At 40.6% G+C, this 27,090-nt stretch overlaps 1 protein-coding gene and 1 long non-coding RNA gene across 3 annotated transcripts in view; one reads left to right on the top strand and one right to left on the bottom strand.

The window, feature by feature from the left end:
* LOC129151491 (uncharacterized) overlaps nt 1-27,090 on the bottom strand; it is a 152,216-nt gene that overhangs the window by 48,078 nt on the left and 77,048 nt on the right. The window contains exon 3 of the long non-coding RNA XR_008558175.1: nt 22,434-22,541. This is a non-coding gene — a long non-coding RNA (uncharacterized LOC129151491). The remainder of the gene's footprint in view (nt 1-22,433; nt 22,542-27,090) is intronic.
* Nucleotides 1-27,090, top strand: part of AKR1D1 (aldo-keto reductase family 1 member D1) — a 47,845-nt gene that overhangs the window by 14,086 nt on the left and 6,669 nt on the right. The window contains exons 3-7 of one of the 2 annotated variants that reach the window (XM_054726587.1): nt 8,314-8,430; nt 14,917-14,994; nt 18,779-18,901; nt 23,081-23,190; nt 23,919-24,084. In XM_054726587.1, the coding sequence (XP_054582562.1) occupies nt 8,314-8,430; nt 14,917-14,994; nt 18,779-18,901; nt 23,081-23,190; nt 23,919-24,084 (594 nt within the window). The remainder of the gene's footprint in view (nt 1-8,313; nt 8,431-14,916; nt 14,995-18,778; nt 18,902-23,080; nt 23,191-23,918; nt 24,085-27,090) is intronic. The other variant, XM_054726589.1, reaches the window with a different exon arrangement.

Raw genomic sequence — 27,090 nt, 5'->3', positions numbered from 1 at the left:
GGAAAGGAGGAGATGGTTCATATTACAGAAGCATTTGCTAAAGGTTTCTTTAAATGAGCCGCCTTCTTTTGTGCCTATTTGTTCATAAATAACTAATTCTTTTTTTATTAAATCTTTATTGTTTAAAGTATTACATATGTCCCACATTGAGCCCTTCTAGCCCACCTCCAACACCCACCCCAGGCCTTCACCATCCTATTGTCTGTGTCCATGGATCATATATATATACTAGAAGCCCAGTGCACAAAATTCGTGCACGGAGGGGGGATGTCCCTCAGCCCAGCCTATACCCTCTCCAATCTGGGATCCCTCTCACAATCCAGGACTGCTGGCTCCTAACTGCTTGCCTGCCTGCCTTCCTGATTGCCCCTAACCACTTCTGCCTGACAGCCTGATCACCCCCTAACCACTCTGCTGCCAGCCTGTTTGCCCCCAACTCCCTCCTCTGCCGGCCTGGTCACCCTTAACTGCCCTCTCCTGCAGGGTTGATCACCTCCAACTGCCCTCCCTTGCAGGCTTGGTCCCTCTCAACTGCCCTCCCTTGCAGGCCGGGTGCCTCCCAACTGCCCTCTCCTGCTGGCTATCTTGTGGTGGCCATCTTGTTTCCACATGGGGGCAGGATCTTTGACCACATGGGGGCAGCTATATTGTGTGTTGCAGTGATGATCAATCTGCACATTACTCTTTTATTAGATAGGATAGAGGCCTGGTACAGGGGTGGGGGCCAGCTGGTTTGCCCTGAAGGGCATCCCGGATCAGGTGGGGGTTCCCTTGGGGTGTGGGGCGGCCTGAGCGAGGGGCCTGTGGTGGTTTGCAGGCCTGCCACGCCCCCTGGCAACCCAAGCAGAGGCCCTGGTATCTGGAATTTATTTTCCTTCTACAATTGAAACTTTGTAGCCTGGAGTGGAGCCAAGCCTGGGGTTCCCTCCGAGGCCGGCAACCATTTGTGTTGGGGTTATAATTGAAACTTTGTTGCCTTAAGCGGGTGGGCCCGGCCAGGGTGTGCAGAAAGCTTTGCTTCCCCTGTTGCCGGCAACAACCCTGGCCTGCTCTCTCAAGCTCCATTCTGCCGCCGTTTGTTGACCAGGGGCAGATGGTCAATGCAGGAGCTGCCCCCTGGTGGTCAGTGTGCTCCCACAGTGGGAGTGCTACTCAGCTGACCACCAGGCACCAGACGCCAGGCTAATGGCTGGTGAGCACTGCTGTAGTGGCACAAGCCTCTCCCGATTGGGAGTGACTAGGCGTGAGCCCAGAGCAGGCACAGCAGAGCCGGGAGGCAGGAGCAGCAGGTGGCGTTGAACTGCCAGTTTCGGCCTAATCCCTGCAGGCCATGCCTAGGGACCCCACCAGTGCACAATCCTTGCACCAGGCCTCTAATTCCATGATATAAATGTACCACAGTTTTTTTATCCACTCATCTACTAATGGACACTGGGGCTTTTTCCAGACCTTAGCTTTTATAAATTGTGCTATGAACATAGGGGTGCATATATTCTTTCTGGTTAGTGTTTCAGGTTTCTTAGGATATATTCCTAGAAGTGGGACCACTGGGTCAAGAGGCAGTTCCATATTTGATTTTTTGAGGAAACTCCATAATGTTTTCCATAATGGCTGCACCAGTCTACAGTCCCACCAGCAGTGTATTAGGATTCCCTTTTCTCCACATCCTCGCCATCACTTGTCATTTATTGATTTACTGATAGTAGCCATTCTGACAAGTGTGAGGTGATACCTCATTGTTGTTTTAATTTGGATGTCTCTGATGATCAGTGACTTTGAGCACCTTTCCATATGTCTCTTGGCCATGTGTATATCCACTTTGGAAAGTGTCTATTTAGGTCTTTTGCCCATTTTTTAATTGGATTGTTTTTCTTCCTTTTGTTAAGTTGTATGACTTCCTTATATATTGTTTTCTGTCGTTGTTTTTTAAATATATTTTTATTGATTTTCAGATAGAAAGGGAAAGGGAGAGATAGAAACACCAATGATGAGAGAGAATCATTGATGGGCTGCCTCCTGCATGTCCCCTACTGGGGATCGAGCATGCAACCTTGGCATGTACCCTTAACCGGGATCAAACCTGGGACCCTACAGTCTGCAGGCCAAAAATTTATACACTGAGCCAAACCAGCTTGGGCTCCTTATATATTTTGGATATTAACCCTTTGTAAGATATATCATTGCCAAGTATTGTGGGCTCCCTTTTCATTTTGATGGTTCCAGCCAACCTTCGTGGTCCCTCCCTGCCCAGCTGCACCTGGGGCAGTGCCGAGGCTCAAAGGGTATCTGCGGAGTGAGCAGGGTTCCTCCAGCAGATGAGGTCCCTTGGTCTGGCCTGCAGGAATTGGGCCAAACCGGCAGTCCAACATCCCTCGAGGGGTCCCGGAGTGCGAGAGGGTACTCTGCAAAGTTGCTGTTGCTTGGCAGTTCCTGTGTTGAGCATCTGCCTCCAGGTGATCAGTGCGCATCATAGCTACCAGTCGGAGCATCTGCTCCCTGGTGGTCATTGCGTGTCATAGCTACCGGTTGGATGGTCTAACAGTTGCTTAGGCATATATATATATATATATATATATATATATATATATATGACTTATATTTATGTCTTTTATCATAGAGCACTAATTCTTTATTGAGCTATAATTCACGTACCAAAAGTTCACCATTTTGAATAAGTAATTATTTGGATATTCATAAAAGTTGCATGACCATAACCACTACCTAATTTCAGAATATTTTCATCACTCTAAAAAAAAAAACAACACCCCATGCCCACTAGCAATCACTTCTATTTATCCCTTTCCTCAAGTCAATTGTGATCATTACCTACTTTCTGTCTCTATCATTTTCCTATTTTGGACATTTCATACAAATGGAATCATACAATAAGTGGCCTTTTTGGTCTAGCTTCTTTCATTTAGTATAATGTTTCTAGGTCCATCCAAGTTGTAACATGTATCTTTTCATGGCCAAATAGTATTCCATTGTATGGATATACTACCTTTTGTTTAGATCACTACCTTGTGAGTAATTTAAACTTCCAGTGTTATATACCACTATTCATAGAAGAGCATTCAGAAAGATAAAGCATCACGATTAAAATGAAAGCCAATGGGAATAAAGAATGTATATTTACAGGCAGCTGTGCAGGAATAAAGCTGTAGAACTTTAGAGAACTTATAATACAATTCTCCTGAGGAACCTAAAGAAAAAAAGATACTGCTTCTGATTTGACCCTCTCCCCAGACCTCCCCTCCTCCCAGCTCCCCACTCAGTCTCTTTCCAAGTTCTCTAGGGATTTTCAATTCCCCAAATCACCAGCCACTTATGGGATATGATTCCGAGGGGGCCACATGGAGCCACTGTCCCAAAATATCAACCTGAAGCTTTTCACTTTATTATAGCTTTACAATTCTGATGCCTAAAGATTGTATTATTACAGTCTCTCAGTAGAGTAAAACCTTAAACCTTAAACAGGTGCTCTCCAAATGTTTCCACAGAGGGCTAAACTTGAATTCATATTGTGAGGACTACACCAAAGCAACCTGCCCAAACCCAGAAAGACTTTTGAAAACTTTGACTTACCTTAAAATTTTTTAAACTCCTACATTATCTCCATATTTTATCCTTGTTTGTTTCATGCAATAATGAGATTTTTAATAACCACCAAGAAAAATGAACCCCAACATTTCCTTCGGGTAAACATTTAAACCTGCTGCAATATCTATCATGTTGGAAAAAGCACACTGAATTAAATCAACTATTTCATTAAGTTAGTATGAATTAACATTTACAAAATACTTAAACAGTACCTATTATAAAGCTAGTACTATATATTTTTTTAATTAAAATATAAAAAAACAGAATTTTCACTGGCATGGGGTGGCAGCAATAACACCAAAGGGGCATACAGTAACAATAAAAAACATTTTCCCACTATGCTCTCCACCTGAAGTTTTCTCTTGTCTGTGCTTTCAAAGCTAAAAAAATAAAATTATTGCCAAGACCGGTTTGGCTCAGTGGATAGAGCGTCGGCCTACAGACTGAAAGGTCCCAGGTTCGATTCCGGTCAAGGGCATGTACCTTGGTTGTGGGCACATCCCCAGTAGGAGGTGTGGAGGAGGCAGCTGATCGATGTTTCTCTCTCATAGATGTTTCTAACTCTCTATCCCTCTCTCTTCCTCTCTGTAAAAAATAAATAAAATATAAAAAAAAATAAAATTATTGCCTGACATAATTAAAAAAAAAAGATAAAGATCACATTTTACTAATTTTGCTTGCCCTTACTTGTGACAAAAAGGGTAGAACTTTTTTCCCCACAGTAATATTTCAGCAAATTTGATGCTTCAAGAAGATATACTAATTTATCCTGAGATGCTTACTACCCCTCAGCAACCCATGCTGTACAGACTTTAAAGGTACACATGCTCCTACTTGACAATCCAAGCCTTATTCTTTCATTATCTAACTATTTCAAGAATGAGTAATTTATTTTTATTTTTTTGTTAAGCTATCTAAGTTTATCTTATTAACTTTATTTTTTTTCCATCCTTATCTATATATATAAAAGCCTAATAAGAAAATTGTCCCCTCGGGAGTTCAATCGGGAGACTGGGAGTTCGATCGCTCACTATGATGTGCACAGACCACCCGGGGGCAGTGCAGAATGAAGGGAGGCACTGGCCAGCAGCCAGGGGAAGGAAGGCCCTGGCCAGCAGCCAGAAGGCCCTGATCGGCCCTGAAAGCCGGCCAGGCCTAGGGACCCTACCCATGCACGAATTTCATGCACCGGGCCTCTAGTTGAGATATAATTGACATATAACATTATGTGAACTTGTGTACAACATGTTCATTTGAAACTCTTATAGATTGCAAAATGATTATCAACATATTGCTAGCTAACACCTCCATCTCTTCACATCATTATCATTCCTTTTTTTGTGGTGAGAAAAGATTTAAGACTTACTCTCTTAGCAACTTTAAAGTATACAATGCAGTATTATTAACCTCAAATACCATGTTGTACATTAGCTCCCCAGAACTTACTCATCTCATAACTAGAAGTTTATACCCTTTGACCAAAATCTCCCCATTTTCTTTCATGGTTAGCTGTCTAATTGTTGGCCTTGTGGGATAAGGCTGAGGTCTCATACACTGCCATTTTGGTGACATTATGGTTTCAAACAGTCATGTAGTAACTTCTTAGTAGGAATTGACAAAATTTCCCTGGGGTCTGAGTACAACCAAATGAGAACAAAAGAGCAGTAAGAGGAAATCTAAATCTTTGCAATAATTTAAAACTTCACCAGCTTCTGCATTGCCTGTGACAATGTGAAGGATCCAGTGAAGATTTTCACACAACCACATTTCTTGCTCAAATGAAGCACATCCTTTATCAGAGTTATATGAAAATAAAGTGGCCAGGTCAGCACAACTATTCAGGTACATGCTTCCTAGTTACACAGTGAGGAAAAGTTTAAGTACTGAGAGTCAATTAGGAAATTAGCACTGCACAGAGAAAGTGTTGTCTACAAATTAGGTCCTCTGTGGTTCAGGTGAATCTTTAAGTCTCTGGTCCATTCATCTTATTTTTAAAATAATTTTTATCTTTCAATAACAGTTAATGTACAATATTATATTAGCTTCTTGTGTACAATCCAGTGATTAGATATTTATATAACTTACAAAGTGCTCTCCCTGATAAATCTAGGACTCATATGACACCATACATAGTTATTACAATACTAGGGGCACGGTGCATGAAATTCGTGCATGGGATGGGGGGGGGTCCCTCAGCCTGACCTGCACCCTCTCCAATCTGGGAGCCCTCAGGGTATGTCCTACTGATGGATTAGGCCTGCTCCCCGTGGTTCTCTGCTCTCTGGGGACCTGCCTGCTTGACGCCACCACAGGCCCTGGCGTCTGCTCTCTTTGGGAGCCTGCTTGCCCTTAGCCATCGGGGCCAGGGGCAAGCAGGACCCTGCTGTCTGCTCTCTGTGGGGGCCCTGCAGGGGACTGCTTGCCCCTCGCTGCCACGGCCAGGGGAAAGCAGGGCCCTGCTGTCTGCTTGCTCACTGGGGGGGGGATGTTTCTGCCCCGCCCCTGACCACTTGCGCGTGTGCCAGCTCAGCGCCTGGGTCCTGGGGATGTTCCCGCCCTGCCCCTGGCTGCTCCATGTCTATACACATAGGCCTTGGAGTGGCCAGGGGTTGTTCTAGGACCCCAGCTGCTCCGGGCCTACACGCGGACCTACAGGCTCAGAGCAGCCTGGTTCCTGAGGATGCCTGTCCCCGGGACGCAGGCTGCTTGGCACCAGCACACGCATAAGTGGCCGCCCGCCCCCAGCTGTTCCGTGCCTGTGCACATAGGCCCGGAGTGGCTGGGGGTCGTTCCAGGACATAAGACAAAAAGAAAAAGGCAAATGTCATGTGATTTCACTTATATGTGTAATCTAGAAAACAAAATGAATGAACAAGCTGCAACAGAAACAGACTCACAGATGCAGAGATACAGGCTCAGATACAGGCTCAGAGCAGCCTGGGTCCCAAGAACACCTGTCCCTGGGATACAGGCTGCTTGGTGCTGGCATGTGCACAAGCTGCCACCCCACCCCCAGCTGTTCTGCGCCTGCGTATGCAAATTAACCTGTCATTTTGTTGGGTTAATTTGCATAGACACTCCTGATTGGCTGATGGGTGTCACGGAGGTACAGTCAATTTGCATATGTCTCTTTTATTAGTGTAAATTATCGACTATACTAGAGGCCCGGTGCACAAAATTTGTGCACTCAGGAGGGGGTGTTCGCCAGCCTGGCCTGTGCCCTCTCACAGTGTGGTAGCTCTACGATCTATCTCCCAAAAAAGGTAGGCCCTGCCCACCCATCCAAGGTTCCTCGATGCATTGCCCCAAAGAGGTAGGCCAGAGCCAGCGGTCCCACCCCTGGCATCACCACATGGAGCCGCACACAGTGTCACATCCCCGCCCACCCACGTGCACCATACACACAGTGTCATATCCCCGCCTCCGCGCCATGCACACAGTGTCACATCCCCGCGCCATGCACACAGTGTCACATCCCCGCCCACCCACGTGCACCCGCTGCGCATGCAGTCTCCTGATGATGGATTGTTATGGTGTGATGGTGTGAGGGCATGACAACCACATATGCTTTTATTAGTATAGATTCCCTATGCTATGCTTTACACCCCCATGACTATTCTGTAACTACAAATCCAATTTGTACTTCTTAATCCCTTCATGTTTTTCACACATCCCCCCAACTCTCCTCCCATCTGGCAACCATCCAAATGGTCTCTGCATCTGTGAGTCTATTTCTGTTGCAGCTTGTTCATTCATTTTGTTTTCTAGATTACACATATAAGTGAAATCACATGACATTTGCCTTTTTCTTTTTGTCTTATGTCACTCAGCACAGTATCCTGTAGATCCACCCATGCTGTTGCTGATGGCAAGATTTCATTCTCTTTTTTTTAATATATTTTATTGATTTTTTTTTTTAACAGAGAAGAAGGGAGAGGGATAGAGAGTTAGAAACATCGATGAGAGAGAAACATCAATCAGCTGCCTCCTGCACACCTCCTACTGGGGATGTGCGCACAACCAAGGTACATGCTCTTGACCGGAATCGAATCTGGGACCCCTCAGTCCACAGGCCGATGCTCTATCCACTGGGTCCCAAGAACACCTGTCCCTGGGACACAGGCTGTTAGGGCTAGATTTCATTCTTTTTAATGGCTCAGTCATATTCCATTGCATATATGCACTACGTCCTTATCCACTCACATACTGATGGGCACTTGGGTTACTTCCATATCTTGGCTATTGTAAATAATGCTGCAATGAACATATGGATACGTATTCTGGTATTATATTCTTTTTTTTAAATTTTTTTTATTGATTTCAGAGAGGACAGAAGAGGGAGAGAGAGAGATAAAACATCAATGATGATAGAGAATCATTGATCAGCTGCCTCCTGAACACCCCCCACTGGAGATTGAGCCTGAAACCCGAATATGTGCCCTTGACTGGAATCGAACCCGGGATCTTTCAGTCCTCAGGCTTACACTCTATCCACTGAGCCAAACAAGCTAAGGCAATTCTGGTATTATAGTCTGATAAAGTTATACTATGGGTGTCAAGAGTTATATCAGCTTATCCTATACTCAGATGAAACTTCAGCATAAACATTCTTATGCAATAAAATGAATAAAGGCCTTGTAAAGAATAAAGAGCTGCATTCTTTTCTTTTAAAGAGAGTGGATGTCATTAATTATCCCCTTTTTATTCTTTCAGCTGTGGGCTACATATTTTGACCCAGAGAGAGTTCTCCCTTGCCTGCAGAAGACACTCCAGCTCCTCCACCTAGATTATGTTGATCTTTACATCATTGAAATGCCCATGGCTCTTAAGGTGAGTTCAGACACCTAAAGATTTGGCCTCTGCTTTTTGGCAGCCACGAGCCAGCAGCCATGTGCATGAAGCTAGTTCATTACTTAGCACCACAGAATGTTATTGTTTTGTTACTGTAGGTCAGGCAGCACTGACCTAGCCTAACAATTGCCCAGAAAGATTATGTGTAGCAGACTCAGGCTTGGATCCCATGTTTCTTGATTCCTAATCCAATGCACTTTTTATTATAGCACATCTTTACAATGGTAGTTTAAATTCTCTCCATCAAACCATCAAGTAGTCCCCAAACAGTAGTCCATATTTTACCTGTCCAGCATCCAGACACACCCTTCTTCCCACTCACATAGTGATTAAAGTGTTCCTGCACAAAATAATGTAGACAACTGAAAACTTACTCACCTTCCACCCCCCAAAGGGATTAAATAACCCCAAGAATGGTCAGGTTTTTGAGGGATCAGCAACAAGATCATGGTGATAGCTATTCCTCTAGTTCAAATGCACTTCTTCCTTAAACTTTCTCAATCTATGGACTCAGTGGTAATTTAACCACCAACAACACATCCCATATACACTGCTGAAGAGAAGTAACTGCTTTAAAATGTCTCTGAGGGAAGGAGAGACTGAAAATGAAACTGGTCACTTGTGCGCTAGGCAAACCAGATCCTGCTGCTCAGGAAGAACAAGGACTCTCTGCCATTGAGGTGGCCCGACTTCCTTTACACAAGCAACCTGCTGCCCCTGTTCTGTTCTCTGGAAGCTCTTTCCCTGATGACTCTTCTCTGTGGTCACATGCAGGAGGGACTTGGGGAAAGATTCCCCTTTTGCATCCTTGATAGGAGTTTGCAGCTTCACAATGGCCTTGGTTAATCAAAGGCTTTCAATGGCCAGTTTAGGATTTCACGGAAAGATAATATCCCTTAAAATTTTGCTTGGGTTTCAGTAAATTCACATTCAGTCAGCTCCATTAAAGAATAATTAAAACTAGAAATATTATTGTATCTAGTCGTTAGCCTGTGGAATCTCCTATTCCCCCTCATCTGATCAGTCCTCAGCTAATGCCCACTTCTGACTTGAAATGATACAAAACAGGGAGGCACAGGTCACGTGTTCTTTGCACCCAGTCTCCATCTCATTGGATGGTGCTCCTTTGTTGGATATGGCATCATTGGCCTGAGATCTTGCCTTCGGAGAGAAATGGACAAGGATTCTCCCAAAGTCCAATTTTTTTTCCCCTCTAGGATTCTTACCTTCCTGCCTTGGCTGACACTGACTTTTCTAACTCTAGAAGGCTCAGAGCTGAACTTCTGCCATTTGGGGAGGCATACAGAAGCAGAAAGTACCTGTTTTAGCAAAATATGATCTTACCACTTGTCTTACAAGCCAAGTAGCAATAAACACATTTATATTTCTTCAGGACCTAACTGTAGACTGCAAATATGGCCAACAAACTAACACCCAACGTTTTCCTACTAAGTTCCCTAAAGCTCCAACCTTAGTAGGCTTATTGTCAGAGTCTCAAGACACAACAAGGCAACATTTTAACAAGATGCCTTGCTATTGTATAGCAAGAATATCCAATTCTCTGCTGGAGAATCCTCATTGTCCACAATCCCATACTGACCTAGCCAATCCCACACTTTTTATTCATTACTTGCCATACCCAACACCTTTGTTTTAGTCAGAACTCTTGTTATGAATGGCAGAAATCCAACTCAAATTGACGTTGGAATTCCAAGGGATATCTAATTCTACAATGACTGGATCCAGAAGTTCAAACTATGTATCTACAATCTGGCCCTTTCTCAAAAATCTTTTTCTATATGATGGCAAATGCCCATTGACATGCCAGTCCTTTCTTATCAATACAACTTAAGAATTCAGAGGAAGAGAGACTACACATTAAACTTCATAAGGAAACACAGATCAGCCTTGCTTGAGTAATGTAACTTTTGCTGACTAATCTTTGTGTAAGGGCATTGGTGTCTAACATCTGTGGCCAAGAATGGGAGCTGGGTCAGCCCACACAATGTGGAATGAGCTTCTCTATAAAAGAAGGCATAAGGATAGTAGAAAGCAAAATAACCAGTTTCCACTGCACTCATTAATCAGAGGTCACTTAGCAAGCATGGTGGTATGAAACATGGGCTCAGAGCCAGGGCACCTTGTTTGAATTCCAGCTCTGTCACATGTGAGCCAGATGACTTGGTCAAGTTATTACCTGATCCTTTTACATATCACCTAAACATGGTCCAGTGGAAAGGGTATGAACTTTGGAGTCACAAAGAAGAGGGACTAACTTTCCGCTTTATTACTTATTAGCATAGTGTCTTTGATATTCCTGAACTTTCCTTCAACTTCATTATTAGTAAATTGGAGACAATACCAACTCATTTGCCAAGTGTTGTGAGGAGTCATTAGTATTATATATGTGAAATTACAGATACAGTGCCTGACATTTCATAGATAATAAAAGATAGTATTATAAAATTTTCAGGTGGAAATATATATTCCAATATACAAAATATCTTCAGTCCACAAAAGAAAAGTTTGAGGCCCTAGGCAATGAAATAGCTAACTCAGGTTTAAAATCCATCACACTGAGACCACATCCTGGATCCCCTGATGCTAATCCCATATTTGTTCTCCTACACTGTACAGCCCCTTCGGCCTTATGCTTTTTAAATGAGGAATGACATTTTTAAAAGATAAATGGAGTTCCAGATGAATAGGAATGAGTCAATAGCATGGATTTTTAGAGGGTTGAATTATTCTTCTAATACTGTCTTACACTAGGAGCAGGAGTAGAGGGAGAAAGACCATGGAATGATTCGAATGAGGGATGAGTAAGGTAGGCACAATGGAAGCTTAAGAGGAACATCATAGAAATAGCTAACATGGGTTCAGAAGTGATAAGGACTTAATAAAAGTCAGGGTAAGAAAAGAATATTTAACACAATGTATGATAGAGGCATAAAACCATTCTGAGCAGAAGTAAAATTGGGAAATGCAAAAGGTAAGAAATAAGGAGAGAGACTGGAGTGGAAATGTGGGCCATAGTGTTGAGAAGTTCAAAGACCTTGGGAAGCAGAGACAGAAAGGGTAATTAACATGAATGATTATGTGGCATTGAGGAATAAGTGAGACAGGAGAAAACTGAGTCAAAATTATATTTGCTAAAGAAAGTATTATCACCCAGGGAAAGTTTTGTCAGGTGAGATGGTGTGGGAACCCCTTTCACATCCCGCATGGTTCAGGGTTCCAGTTCAGGGTTCGGGTTCTGGAGAAGGCCGCACACAAATGAAAGAGACTAGAAAAGTATTAATTTGGAAATACCGGGGGCCAGGTGGAAGCCCACCTCTAGCGAGAGGACTACGCTTTGCTTTGGCCTTGCCATCCCTTTTACTCAGGTTTGGGATACACCCATTGCCCTTAGGCAGGTAATTCCAGGAACAGGCAGATTATCTTATCAGTAAGGATTTACGTGATTATTTGGTGGGGAAGTTGCTTCAGCTACCATTGTCTTAATTAGATAGGGAGTGGTTAGCTCTGACCATTCAGAACTTCAAAGTTGACTAGCCTTGTGGGTTCCTTGTCCACACCTTTCTAATTAGTGAGACAATGACCAGTTTCCAGCAAGATGGCAGAAGAAAAAAAAAAAGTAATATAATGAATTTTGTCTAATTGCTTGATTTTCAATAAAAATCCCTATTATCCTAAAAAGACTTCTATGATCCCAACCATACCCAATAGACACTGTATCCTCATATTATTTGACTACAGGTCCCATGCACAAAATTCGTGCACTTAAGGGGGTCCCTCAGCCCAACCTGCGCCCTCTCGTAGTCCGGGACCCCTTGGGGGATGTCCGTCTGCTGGCCACCACCACCGCTGTGCTCACCAGCAGTGAGCCTGGCCACCAGGGGGAAGCTCCTGAATTGAGCATCTGCCCCCTGCTGGTCAGTGTACATTATAGCAACTGGTCCTTCAGCTGTTCGGTTGCTTTGCATATTAGGGTTTTATTATATAGGATATCTTTCAACACAGTTGACCCATTATTTCCTGTACACTTTTTCTTCTTGTGACTTTCTATAATACCACCCTTTCTTGATTCTTTGGCAGCTTCTCTGCCAACCTCCAAATGTTGTTATGCCCAGAATAGTAACTCTATTCTCAATATTCTTGTCTTACTGAGCCACACTGTGTCTATAAGTGACTTCATATAGTTGCAAGAATTGAATACTATTTTATATGTAAGGGCTACCAAATTTTATCTACAGCCATGACCTCTTTCTGAGCCTCTTTCTGAGACTTCTCTGTTCACTTGCCTTCTCAAATAGCCACTTGAACATTTGGTCATTTCAAACTCAAAATATTCATAAAAAAAAAACTCTTGATTGCTAACCCAAACTCAGGAAATGATTACCACCATCCACCCCATGAGCCTAGGAATCATCTTTCATTTCTCTCTATTCCATTTTCAAGCCCATAAGAAATGAGTCCCATGTTTAAATACAGCCAAAAAGGAGAAATCTGAAAGACAATGTTCCACGCCAATTAGCCTTAGTTGGAAAAGGATCACCCAAAAACTAGAAAAGGAGAGTTGACACTAACTAATGTGTGAAGCAGGAAAAAGAAATGCTGAACTCCTAGAGGGCCCCAAAATGAAAGAAAAAAAAAAAGTGAGCAAGTCCGCCAGAACTGAGAAGTAGCATGCTGTGCTCCCCTCAACCTTGGTAAGGCTAGACTGCCAAAACACTGAGTCTCAACCAGTACTCTTTTTGATGAGTAATTCTGTCGTTAGGAGAAAATTCATGGCTTAAGAGAACAATAATCTGTTGATAAATAAAGGGGAAATGAATGCCAGAAAAGGATAATGAGATTAATGTGTCACATATTTTGGCAAAATGAAAGAATTTTTGGACAGTCCCATAAAAGTAATATATATATAGATAGATAGATATAGATAGATAGATATATAGTTTATTATATAATTATGTAAACACTAGAGACACGGTGCCCAAATTTTGCACAGGTGAGGTCCCTTGGGGTGGCTTGTAGGGATCGGGCCCCAGCTCATGTGCCCAGCCTCACAGCCCCAGCTCACACCCCCATCCTTGCAGCTCCACAGCCCCACCTGGCACCCTGCCTTGGCCTGGCGCTGCCCCATCACCTGCTCCACCATTCTGCCTGCAGGGCAATTGATTGGGGCCGGGCACCCCATCCTGCTCCCTCAGTGCCTGGGAGCCAGGTGGCGGTTCTGCCCCCTGCCAATGCTGCTGGCACCACCGCTCACCTACTCCACCATCCTGCCGCAGTCCCACTCTCATCGGGACTCCACTGCTGCCAGCTGCTAGCGCTGCACCACCAACACCCACCATGTTCTGCACCGCCCCCTGGTTGTCAGTGCACGTCATAAAGAGTGGTCGAATTCCCAGTCAAGGGGACAATTTGCATATTAGGCTTTATTATATAGGATATAAATAAACTTGAATTGCTTTCCCAGAGCTAGGGTATATTGTAAGGTGACCAGATTTTAACATTGGTAAAGCGGGACACCATTGACCGGGGGAGGGGGGTTCTTGATTAAAAATTTGGTCTATATGGAGCAACAAAAATTTTCATAGAACGCAAAAATAGTATTGTAATATATTTTTTTAAATTTCAACGTAAGTACAATTTACAAATATAATAAAAATTATGTATAGTATTTTTTATTCTTTGGCATATTTCTCATTTGAGTGAATTTTTTTTAGTAGATTGCTGTCGTTGTTTAAAAGGTCATGAACTTGCCATAACGTAAGTCGTAAGTGTCACTTTCAAGGCCGGCGCTAGACTTTTTGCCGCCACTATAAAATATAAATAATACGAGTACTGTCTGCTAAATTCAAGAAAATGTATGTATTTATGAAATAAATAAATAAATTACTTACCTAAATTATCTGAATAGCTGATTTGTAATGACATCACTTGTTTAACTAGCTTACTAGCACGCAGTACGATGTGTCTCGTCTGAGAGACAGTTACAAAATGTTTTCGTCGTTGCCAATCCCAAAAATGCCATTGTTCATTAAGTCCAAACCATGGTGGTCGAATTCTAACAACTGATCAACAATGCGAACTTTGATAAGCAGTTCTCGATAATCAGTTCTCAACAATTATTTGTTATTATTAAAGTTTAACATTATAAAATTAACAAAAATAATATAAAACTTATATCCTGGCTAAATAGTCACATGGCCGCCAAAAACTGTATATTCCCTTCCCGTTCTCCCGCCGTTCCCTAGCTTGTCGTGCATTCTTTCAAAAAGCGGGACTTTTATAAAATGCCGCCGGAGGCGGGACAAATTGTTAAAAATCGGGACTGTCCCGCCAAAAGCGGGACGTCTGGTCACCTTAGTATATTGCATAAAGACAATTCAAATTCCATCATTTCAATTCCCAGATATAAATAAAATGAATTACACTTGTTTTTGTTTTACTTTTCAGCCTGGGGATAAAATTCATCCTAGAGATAAGAAAGGCAATTGGTTATATAACAATTCAAATCTGTGTGCTACTTGGGAGGTAAGTTCAAGTGGGCCTTTTATTCTTTTATTTTAAAAGACTACATTTCTGAATTGTGACCTGATTACTCCTGTTTGATTTAGGAAGAGATGCAGCCTTTACTCTCTCATTCCAAACTCTGAAGTCTGGGAATATACTCTAATGAGTACAACATTGCTTTCTAATGGGTGCCCCCCTCTAGGTAACAGTTGAAGACCTGAAGGGTGGAGTTGTTTTGAGGGGTGAGGAGACAGATACTAGTTTTCTGGTCCCTGGGGCTCTCTACCCAAGAGACAGTATACTCACTCCTGATGTCATCGAGCTGAGTTGGAGTCTGGTGCTTCCCTCTAAGGGTCTGCCTGACAGGTTAGCCAGTATCCCCAGGAGAAAATAAGCTCATTGCTCAAAATAACAAGGTATTTATTTCACAAGGAAACAACATATCTCAATTACAGATCCCAACATAAACAGAACAGAGAACCAAGGACTTTTAAATTAGCCAATTAATATATTAAAGGAGATAAGAAAAGATATTAGCAATGTGAAGTAAGAAAACATTTTTAAAAAGCAAGCATTAAGTAATAATTAGGAAAATTAAAACACAATGCAATAGATGGGATAAATGTGAAATGGATATAAAGAAAAAGGGATCAAAATGAAAGATCAGAATGAGGAAATCTCCCAATATGAAGTAGGAAAAGACAAGAAAAAAAATTAAATTAAATATGAAAAAAAAGCTAAGAGATGTATAGTACTTAGAATTTTCAGTACTCACATAATAGAAAAAAACAATAAGAAAGGAAAAGGAAAAGAGATAATATTTAAAGGGAAAAAACAAAACAAAACAGAGATATTGAATGAGCATAGATTACCAAAGATGAAAGAGAAGGAAACCCACACCTAGACACAATATAGAGAAATTGAAGAATATCAAATATAAAGAGAAAATGTTAATGCTTCCAGAGTATAGCAAACAAGTCAGTAAAGGGGACAAAATGTGATAATAAAAGATAATCCAAGAGAAGGCAAAAAACAAACAAACAGAAGGTAAATGAATAGATGAGGAAATAAAAAAACAAATACCAAGATGAAAGATTTAAACTCAGTGATATCAATAATCACAGTATAGATACATATTTGAAACAATGCAATTAAAAGGCAGAGGTCAGAATGGATAAAAAGAAAAACCCCACTATATGTTATATACAAGAAACCCATTTTAAATAAAAATGTTTATACAAACATGTTTAAAGTCAAAGGTTTAAAAAATTATAGGACAGGGAAAAATATACTATGCTAACAGTAATAAAAAGAAAGCTGGAGTAGCTATTTTAATATCAACAAAGATTCCAGAGGCTCTTTATTCCCAGGGATAAATAACTTTATTTTATACTAAAAAGGTAATTAATCCTAAATATCTATGCACCTAATAACAAAACTCCAAAAATACCTGAAGCATAAAAGAGAAAGGCAATAAAAGAGTCAGTCATACTAGTATATAATGAGATTGGTATCAGTTTTGTTTTGATTGGTTCTGTTATATTATCAGGAGCACAGGGTGCAAAAGAGATAACAGAATAGTATTTTCAAAGTATTGAAGAATAAAGAACATTGAACTTGAACTTTATATCCAAACTGTAAGACAAAAATGATGCATGATGAAAATATTTTCATATCCACACACTGCTCAGAAGTTTTGCCAAATAAAGACCAGCATTGAAAACTACTACTAAATAAGAGTAAAAATCTAAAAGATGCTCCAAGAAGTTAATAAACTGAAAGTACTCAAATCAAACCTGATATAGTTTTTATTATCTATAAAATTATCTAATATTAAGTAAAAAGAGAAAAATATACCTGTAATAATAGGAAATTAAATTCTGCATAGACTATTAATATCATAGCTGTTGGGGGTGGGGGTAAATCAAGAAATGTGTGAGCATATAAGTTCTTATCTTTATTAAAGAAAAGATATAAACTTTTTAAAAGAAAGTATTAAAAAGAAAGATAAAAGTGGGAAAAACTGAAGTAAGAAATTAAGATGGTAGAAACAATCCAAATATATTTATAATTACAATAAATATGAACTAAATTCACCTACTAAAAGACAAAGACTGACAGATTAGAATTAGGCACATCTAAACATAAAGACATGTGAAAAATTAGGCTGGGCCTAATTTTATATTAAAATTTAAAGGGGGGGGGAATCTTATCAGTCTAATACTCAGAAAAAGTTATTTAATACTAGAGGCCTGGTGTACAAAATTCATGCATGGGTAGGATCCCTATGCCTGGCCAGCGATCATGGCCGATCAGGGCCTTCCAGCTGCCAGACAGGGCCTTCCTTCATTCCATCCCACCCTCTGGTGGTCAGCATACATATCGAGTGGTCCAACTCCAGGTTTGTCGAACTCCCAAGGGGACAATTTGCATATTAGCTTTTTATTATATAGGATCAGACAACATAGTTTTTTATTTTATTCTTTAATCTTCACCCAAAGACATGTTTACTTTTATTTATTGATTGATTGATTTCAGAGAGAGGAAGGGAGAGGAAGAGATAGAAGCATCAATGACGAGACAGAATCATCCATCAGCTCCTCCTGCATGCCCCCAAGGGGACCAGGCCACAATCTGGGAATGTGCACTGACTGGCAATCGAACTGTGATCTCCTGGTTCATAGATCAATACTCAACCACTGAGCCATACGGGCTCAAATATGTACCCAATAAAATATCTGCAAATATATGAAACAAAAATTATATGAAAACATTTTAAAGTAGAGCCCGACAGGCAAAGCTCAGTGGTTGAGTATGAACCAAGAGGTCAAGGTTTGATTCCACTCAAGGCCCACGCCCGGATTGCCATCTAGATCTCCAGTGGGGGTACTGAGAGGTTCAGGAGGCAGCTGATCAATGATCCTCTCTCATCTTTGGTGTTTCTTTCTCCCTCTCTTTCCCTATAAAATCAATAAAAAAATATTTTTAACATTTTTTAAATAGAATACATGAAGACATTGATAAATTCACTATTACAGTGAGAGATTATTGTCATATTCTTTTAAATTATTGAGAAGCCATGAAAAGCTTACATATGTATGAGAGAGAGTGAAAGACAGAGAAGAGAGATTTGCATCCCAAAACAGCAGAATATACATTTTCTCATATCCAAGACACTTATGAAAATTGATTAGGTACCATACCATAAAGAAAGCCTCAACAAATTTCAAGAAATAAGATCATTATAAACAAACAAAAAACAAATAAGATTATCTACACTAATAAAAGAGTAACATGCTAACTGACCGTACCTTCGCAACACCCACCAGCCAATCAGGAGTGAGTATGCAAATTAACCCAACAAAGATGTCGGGTTAATTTGCATACACAGGCATTGAGCAGCAGGGGGCGGGGAGGGATGCTTGTGTTGTCGCCATGGTGATGACGCAGGCATTCCACACCACCCCAGCCACTCCAGGCCTCTGGGCAGCGTGGGAAGGTGGAAAGGCGGCTCCGGCCCGGAGCAAAGGCGGTGCCAGCTGCTAAGGGAAGGAAGGCCAATTCTTGCACGAATTTTCATGCATCAGGCCTCTAGTTACATATATTACAGGGGAAAGATATAGTATACAATATACCTCAATCAAACAATTCCTACTTGTGTCCACCCTACATTTTTTTCTTCACAGAATGACTATTAACATACCCAGGGTCTTTCCTTTTTAAAAGAATTTATACTAACCCTCTACACATTCATTCTTGCTTGTTTTGAGGCTTCTTTCTGGATTCAATGATATTTACTCTACAGGCTTTGGAAGCTTGCAAAGATGCTGGCTTGGTGAAATCTCTTGGTGTATCTGATTTTAACCGCAGACAGCTGGAGCAAATACTGAACAAACCAGGACTCAAATATAAGCCAGTCTGCAACCAGGTACAGTCTGACAAGAGGGTGGGATGTGGCAAGGAATTTCAAGAGTTACTTAACATAAAGAACCATGGGTTAGGTTCAGAAAGTTTTGTACTCACCCTACAAAAAGATGCTGGACAAGTCTTTTAACTTCTCTCAACTTATGTCTCTTAAAAAATAAAAAATAAAGATTTGAAAGCTTAAATCCAAACCAAAGTAACCCCCAAAAAATTTTGGAAGAAAAATAATGATGGGAACAAGACCTGCCAGATATTAAGACAATTGGAATAGAAAAGATTAAAAATGGTGGCAGAGTAGGTGGATGCTTCACAGACCCACTTCCAGGACCAAACTGGAATTACAACTAAATTACAAAGAAAAGCCATCCTGAATAATCAACTGAAGACTAGCTAGAGAGAACCCTGATACCCAAGCATGGAAAATGGAGACCTCATAGAGACTGGTAGGAAGGGTAGAGATGTGAAAGGACTGGATGGGCTCTAAGAGACAGCAGATGAAGTTCTGGAGATATATCTCAGCTGTGGGGGGTTCCCACTAAGAACTCTGGGGTCTAATCCCCAGGCTTGGCCCCCAGCAGAGAGCACCAGAACTAAGAAAGGTGCCCACATAACATCTGGCTGTGTAAAGCAGCAGGGTTGCTGTCTGCCAGCCAGAGATGGCTGGAAATGCAGGCACCCTCTTAAAGGGCCAAGGCACAAAATTTAACGTTCAGCCACTCACCTTGGGCTCTAGCAGAAGGAGAGCAGAATGGACTGAAGCTCTGTGAGCAGAAGCTAGATTAGGGGGCTCTGGATTAGCTCAGAAGGCAGACAACCCAGTTGCCTGTGCTGAGTCATTCCTTCACCCTGCATAGGTCATCTTTCTCAGGTAGACCTTTGATATTCAGGCGGTTTTTGATCGGTGTGGGGGGTGGGAGGGGGGGAGACAGTTGACCCACCCTATTGAAAAATCTTTTGCTCCAACCTGTGGAGCTTCTGAGGCCCATTAAGAAACTGAGAATAGCCTTAGCCAGTTTTGCTCAGTGGATAGAGCATTGGCCTGTGGATTGAAGGGTCCCAGATTTAATTCTGTTCAAGGGGACATGCCTGGGTTTTGGACTCAGTCCCCAGTAGGGGGCATGCAGGAGGCAGCTGATCAATGGTTCTCTCTCATCACTGATGTTTCTAACTCTCTCCTCCTTTCTCTCTGAAATCAATAAAAATATATTTTTTTAAAAAAGAGACAGAGAATAACAATCTACAGCAGTGGTTCTCAACCTTTCCGATGGTCTTAGGTGACCCTGCTAGCAGTTCTCAACCTGTAGAGCCTAAGACCATCAGAAAACACAGATATTTACATTACAAATAATAATAGTAGCAAAATTACAGTTATGAAGTAGCAACGAAAATAATTTTATGGTTGGGGGTCACCACAACATGAGGAACTGTATTAAAGGGTTGCGGCATCAGAAAGGTTGAGAACCACTGATCTATAGGAAGAAGCAATTGCTCCAATTGCCCAGTTGGTAAACTCTCACCACACCTGTGTATGATTGCCTAAGGACTACTCAAGACTGAATCCAGTCAGTCTCAGGCAGAGATGGGTCTCTGGAGGCTTTGCAACTTTGCCTGATCTAATTAGTCAGAAACAGCATTTGACACTGTCCTTCACTAGAGATTGGGAATCATAGCAGATCTACCTAATACATAGTTATAAACCCAAACAGGTAGCAATAATGGGAAGACAAAAAACAAACAAACAAACAAACCCCAAATAAAAGAACAAGAAAATTTTCCAGAAGAGATAAATGAAACAAGAAATTTATCTGATATATAATTCAGAATAATGATGGTAAAGATGCTCAACAGCATGAGAAAAGATATAGTAACTATGGAAAAAGAACAGTCAGAAATAAAGAATGACATAGCACTAATAAAGAACACAGTGGAAGAAATACACAGCAGATTAGGGGAAGCTGAGGATTGGATCAGTGAATTAGAAGACAGGACAGAAAAAAATCACACAGAGAACAAAAAGAAAAAAATTAAAAAACAAGAAGACAGCTGAGCTGTGGGACATGAAATGGAAAAATATTTGCATAATAAGTGTACCAGAAGGGGAAGAAAATGAGCAAGAAACAGAGAGCATGTTTGAACAAATAATAGCAGAATATTTCCCTAACCTGGTGAAGGAAAAATTCACACAATTAGGAGGCAGAGAAAGTCCCAAGCAAGAAGAACCTAAGAGCCCAACATCCATACACATCATAATTAAAATGCTAAAAATTAAAGGAAAAGAGAGAATCTTAAAGGCAGCAAGAGAAAAGCAATTTGTTACCTACAAAGGAGCTCCCATAAGGCTGTCAGTTGATTTCTCATCAGAAATTCTACCAGTTAGAAGGAACTAGAATGAAGAAGTCAAGGTAATGAGAAGCAAAGGTCTGAAACCAAGATGACTATATCCAGCAAGGCTATCATTCATAATATATTGTGAAATAAGGAGCTTCCCAGACAAAAACAAAAAACAAAAAAAAGTAGTTTATCACCACCAAACCAGCATTGCAAGAAATTCTAAAGGGACTGCTGAAATGAGAAGAAGAAATAGAGAGAGAAACCTAGGCAAACAGAATAAATATGGCAGTAAAAAAGTATCTATCAATAATAACCTTAAATAAAAATGGGACTTGCAATGGCCAGCGGCAGCTCAACCTGGGCTAACCCCCTGAAACTGATATACTCCCTCTTCCCACTTTGCTGAGAGTTTTTTCCAAAGCCCCCTTTTCTCTGATTTGGCTCATTGAGAAATCAGTGTTTTTAGTAACTTAAAAAGTCTGGCATGAGTCCATGACAGAAAGAATGAATTATTACCTACGTCATGATTATAGCCCACAGCTAAAATAGAAGTGTTGCTATTTTACAAGTACCAACTCCAAACTGACTCCTAAGCTAACACTATACAATATGCTCTCAGGTACATAGAGGAGCAACCTTTGACTTCCTAGCTGACCTCAACCCATCCCCTTATTCCTCCTTTTCCCCTCACCAGCACATCTCCTTCTTACACCCCCAAGAATAATATTTTGTCATTTAAATGTTGAAATGACAATAGGTTTCTTACAATATACAGAGAAAGATGGTAACGTTTTATCTCAGAATGAAAAAGAGAGTAAAAATTTGACAATGTGTCTCCTCATGCTACTGAGTAAATACCCTAATCCCGTGGTCGGCAAACTGCAGCTCGAGAGCCACATGCGGCTCTTTGGCCCCTTGAGTGTGGCTCTTCCACAAAATACCATGGCCTGGGCGAGTCTATTTTGAAGAAGTTTAAGTTTAAAAAATTTGGCTCTCAAATTTCAATCGTTGTACTGTTGATATTTGGCTCTGTTGACTAATGAGTTTGCCGACCACTGCCCTAATCTGTTGTCACAAGAATGTTGATCAGCTTCACAAATATATCTGACGAGGGAGGCAAGACATGGAAGATCACAGCCTGAGCCTATTCATGGGTTGCAGGGTGTCTGAAAGCAGAGCATAGCAATACTGCAAAGATGGCTTACCAGTACTGCAGCCCTTCTGAAGCGCCATCTTCAACAGTTTGCAGCATCCACAGTGATGCTCCCAGAGATTCTGCTTCTGTCCTCTCTGTATACTTATTGTTTTCAATGCTGAATGTAAAAAAATAAAAAAATAAGTAGAACTCTCATCCAAGAAAATAAAATTCATCTTTAAATTTAGTTTCATACATGTTCTTCCTCTTATGAAAATATTCTTGATGTTTGATAGCTAGAGACAGAGGGCTTCTATGACATGTCACTTCTACTTACGAAGACTAATCTAAACATTGATTAGATTAGTGTTGGGAGTGTTGAGAGTGTTTGTTGTGGAAATTGTATTTTCTAGGATGTTTATTATAAATAACTGAGTCTGTTCATTTCAAGTTTGAAACTATGATAGGGACACAAAATTGAATTTTACCCCCAATTATTTTATAACAGATGGTGCCCTTACTAACCTTGTTGTAATTAACTTCACCAGTATATAAATAATGTAAGTTTCCTTGTTACAAAAAATATTTAGAATTTGTCTCACTATCCATAATACTTTAAAATGAAGTTTATTTCAGTATTTTTTTTAAAACTACGTAAAATTGCATTCATCTACAAGGCCTTAATTTTGTGCTCTGCTCTCCAATGCAACCACATAGGTGGAGTGCCATCCATATTTCACCCAGAGGAAACTCCTGGAATTTTGCCAACAACATGACATTGTCATTGTTGCATATACCCCTTTGGGGATCTCTAGGCAACCAGGCGGGTGAGTAATGCTATATGTCTCTTCAGGAAGTGTTTCCTTTGGTGTAGAGTATGAGGCTAATGTGAATTATTTTATTGAAATGATTCTACTGGGCTGTGTAATCTTAAGAAACTTACTTAAACTCTTCAGGTCATTCTCCATATATCCAAATTGAGCTAATAAAACCTTCCTCACTTAGATGTTATAAGAATTGATTATACTATATGTATTAAATTACCTAACAGTGCCTAAAACACAGTGATGCTCCATAAATGTTAGTTTAGGTATTATTTGATAGAGTCTCTATGGCCATATTCCAAAATTTTAGAATTTTTTTTAATCTCTGTATTCAATGGCAACACTTCTACTGTGATGTGTTCCACAAACCAAAGTGGAAATTTTTCTACTCTAATATGATTCCAAGAGTTGTACCTCTACTTTTTCCACTTCAGGCTTCCTGCCTTCTCACATATGCCTTCTTTCAGCCCAGCCCTCTCTATAAGACACATCAAAACATATTTACTTTCTCAAAAAGGCAGCAATATAAATTTGTCTCTCTTGATCTTCCCACACTAAGAACAACTCTTCATTGAGGACTCTGCAATCACAGAAATTGCTTACAGATGACTGAAATGTCCTGGTAGGTTACCAGGTGAATGAATGGGAAGACAGAGGAGGAGGAGTGATTAACCACTGCTTCTCATCGATCTATTCTAGCTAAATATCATGCATGTTTTTATTTTTTTAAGGGTGATTACATATTTCCAACCTTTGTTAAATGATGAACTTCTAAACTCATTGGGGGAAAAGTACAATAAGACTGCAGCTCAGGTTGCTTTACGTTTCAACATCCAGCGAGGGATAGTTGTCATTCCTAAAAGCTTTAACCCTAAGAGGATCAAAGAAAACTTTCAGGTAAGAGAACTGCTTCTGAAAAATGTAAAATGTAGGGTATTTTTTATTTAAATAATTTTGTTTAGATTAAGAAGAAACTTGTAATGCCTTCATATTTTATTTTATACCAGCTCCCTGGCCCACTCTGCCCATGTCTGCATTTAATTTTAGCTAAACTTGAGACAAATGCTAGCACTTCGGGGACTGCTTTGCTGATTGTACATTACAGGCATACTTCAGAAATATTACAGGTACACCATTCTAGACCACCATAATGAAGCGTGAATTGCAATAAATTAACACAATGTTTTCCTTTCCCAGTACAAATAAAAGTTTTATTTACACTATACTGCACTCTATTAAGTAGCATTATGTCTAAAAAATGTACACAGTTTAATTTAAAAATACTTTATTGCTAAAAAATGTTAACCAGCATTCAAGACTTCAGTGAGACACAATCTTTTTGCTGGTGAAGGTCTCGCCTCAAGGCTGATGGGCTGCTGGTGGTTGCTGAAGGTTGGGGTGGCTATGGCAATTTCCCATATTGATTACCTCTTCCTTTCATAAACAATTTCTCTGTCACATGTGATGCTGTTAGATAGCATTTTTACCCACAGACCTTCTTTCAAAATTGGAGTTAATCCTCTCAGGCCCTGCTATATCAACTAACTTTATGTAATAGTCTAAATCCTTTGTTGTCATTTCAACAATATTGATAGCATATTTGCCAGGAGTAGGTTTCATCTCAAGAAACCACTTTCTTTGCTCATCCATAAAAAGCAACTCCTCATTCATTCAAGTTTTATCATAAGGTTGCAGCAATTCAGTCACATCTGGGGACTTCTGATTCTAGTTCTCTTGCTATTTCCACAACATTTGTGATTACTTCCTCCACTGAAGTCTTAAACCCCTCAAAGTTATCAATTAGGGTTGGAATCAATTTCTTCCAAACTCCTGTTAATGTTGATATTCCGACCTCTTCTCATGAATCAGTAATGTTCTTAATGTCATCTAGAATGTGAATCCTTCCCAGGTTTTCGATTTACTTTGCCCAGATCCATCAGAAGAACCCCTACCTATGGCAGCTATTGCCTTATAAAACTTATTTCTTAAATAATAAGATTTGAAAGCCAAAATTACTCCTGGACCCATAAGCTGCAGAATCGATGCTGTGTTAGCAGACCTGAAAACATTAATCTCATTGTACATCTCCATCAGAGTTCTTGAGTGACTGGGTACACTGTCATATTTTGAAATAAATTATTGTTTTTCTGAACAGTAGATGTCAACAGTGGGCTCAAAACATTCAGCAAATCATGTTGTTATCCCAGATTTGTTTTTGCAGAGTAGATTTAGCATAATTCTTAAAATTCTAGTTTTTCAGAATGGTAAATGACTATTTGCTTCAACTTAAGGTCACCAGCTGCATTAATCCTTAAGTAGAGAATCATCCCTATTCTAATGCTTGAGTTAGGTCATGTGATAAACAGCCCTACTAGATGGTGGAAGGGAAGTTCGTAAAAGGAAAAAAAGGGATTCTGTTATTAGCCAAGAGAAGAAAGAATGCCAGGCAGTAATATCAACTACTGACAGTATTTTAACACTTACCCAAATACCTCACAGTAAAAAGTCATTGACACTCTTTTCAGCCATCTTAAAAGAAAGAGAGAGAGCCACTGCAAGACTAATGTGTAGGCTCATCAAAAATTTTTTTAAATAACAACTACAAATTTTGCCCTGGCTGGTTTAGCTCAATGGATAGAGCGTCAGCCTGGGGACTGAAGGGTCCCAGGTTCAATTCTGGTCAAGGGCTTGATTCACGGCTCTGGTCAGGGGCACATGCGGGAGGCAACCAATCAATGTGTCTCTCTCACATCGATGATTCTCTCTCTCTCTCTCCCGCTCCTTTCCACTCTCTCTAAAATTCAGTGGAAAAATATCCTCGGATGAGGATTAACTAAAACCAAAAAACTACAAATTTTGAGGTACCTGAAACAAAAGTTTTCATGGATTCAAAATTTTACTGTTCAGCCCCGCCAGTGTGGCTCATTGATTGAGCATCAACCTATGAACCAGAAGGTCACAATTTGATTCTGGTCAGAGCACATGTCTGGGTTGCGGGCTCAATCACCACTGTAGAGCATGCAGGAGGCAGCCAGTCAATAAGTCTCTTTCATCACTGATATTTCTCTACGTCCCCCTTCCTTCCTCTTTGAAATCAATAAAAATATTTTTTAAATATACTTTATTGATATTTTTTTTACAGAGAGGAAGAGAGAGAGATAGAGAGCTAGAAACATCGATGAGAGAGAGACATCGACCAGCTGCCTCCTGCACACCCCCTACCGGGGATGTGCCCGCAACCAAGGTACATGCCCTTGACCGGAATCGAACCTGGGACCCTTCAGTCCGCAGACCGATGCTCTATCCACTGAGCCAAACCGGTTTCGGCAATAAAAATATTTTTAAATGATGAGAGAAGTGAATAAAAGGACAAAACAAAAAAAAAAGTTTTTTTGGAAGTACAAAAGCAAATTTAGAGATAAGGGAATATTTTTAAGTGCACACAGGCTCTAGTCCAAAATCAAAAGTTCAGCATCTTGCCCTAACCAGTTTGGCTCAGGGGATAGAACGTCAGCCTGCGGACTCAAGGGTCCCAGGTTTGATTCCGGTCAAGGGCATGTACCTTGGTTGCGGGCACATCCCCGGTAGGGAGTGGGCAGGAGGCAGCTGATAGATATTTCTCTCCCATCAATGTTTCTAACTCTCTCCTTCTCCCTTCCTCTCTGTAAAAAATCAATAAAATACATTTTTTTTTAAAGTTCAGCATCTTATCCAGAAAAAATAAGAATTCTTCAGATGTCCTGAACATACGTTATTTCACAGCATTTGGAATTTCTTGTAAGATGTCTCTAGCGGAATTATCTTAAGACAAAGTGCAGAAAAGAATTCCTGTTCCAGTTCCATTAGGTGGATCCCCAACACTAGTCCAACTCCTCTTAGACATTTTCAGAGATGTTCATAAAT

The sequence above is a fragment of the Eptesicus fuscus genome, chromosome 14 (assembly GCF_027574615.1).
Source record: "Eptesicus fuscus isolate TK198812 chromosome 14, DD_ASM_mEF_20220401, whole genome shotgun sequence".
NCBI lineage: Eukaryota > Metazoa > Chordata > Mammalia > Chiroptera > Vespertilionidae > Eptesicus > Eptesicus fuscus.
The sequence above is the reverse complement of the archived record's forward strand: the minus strand, read 5'-3'. Positions and strand labels throughout refer to the sequence as shown.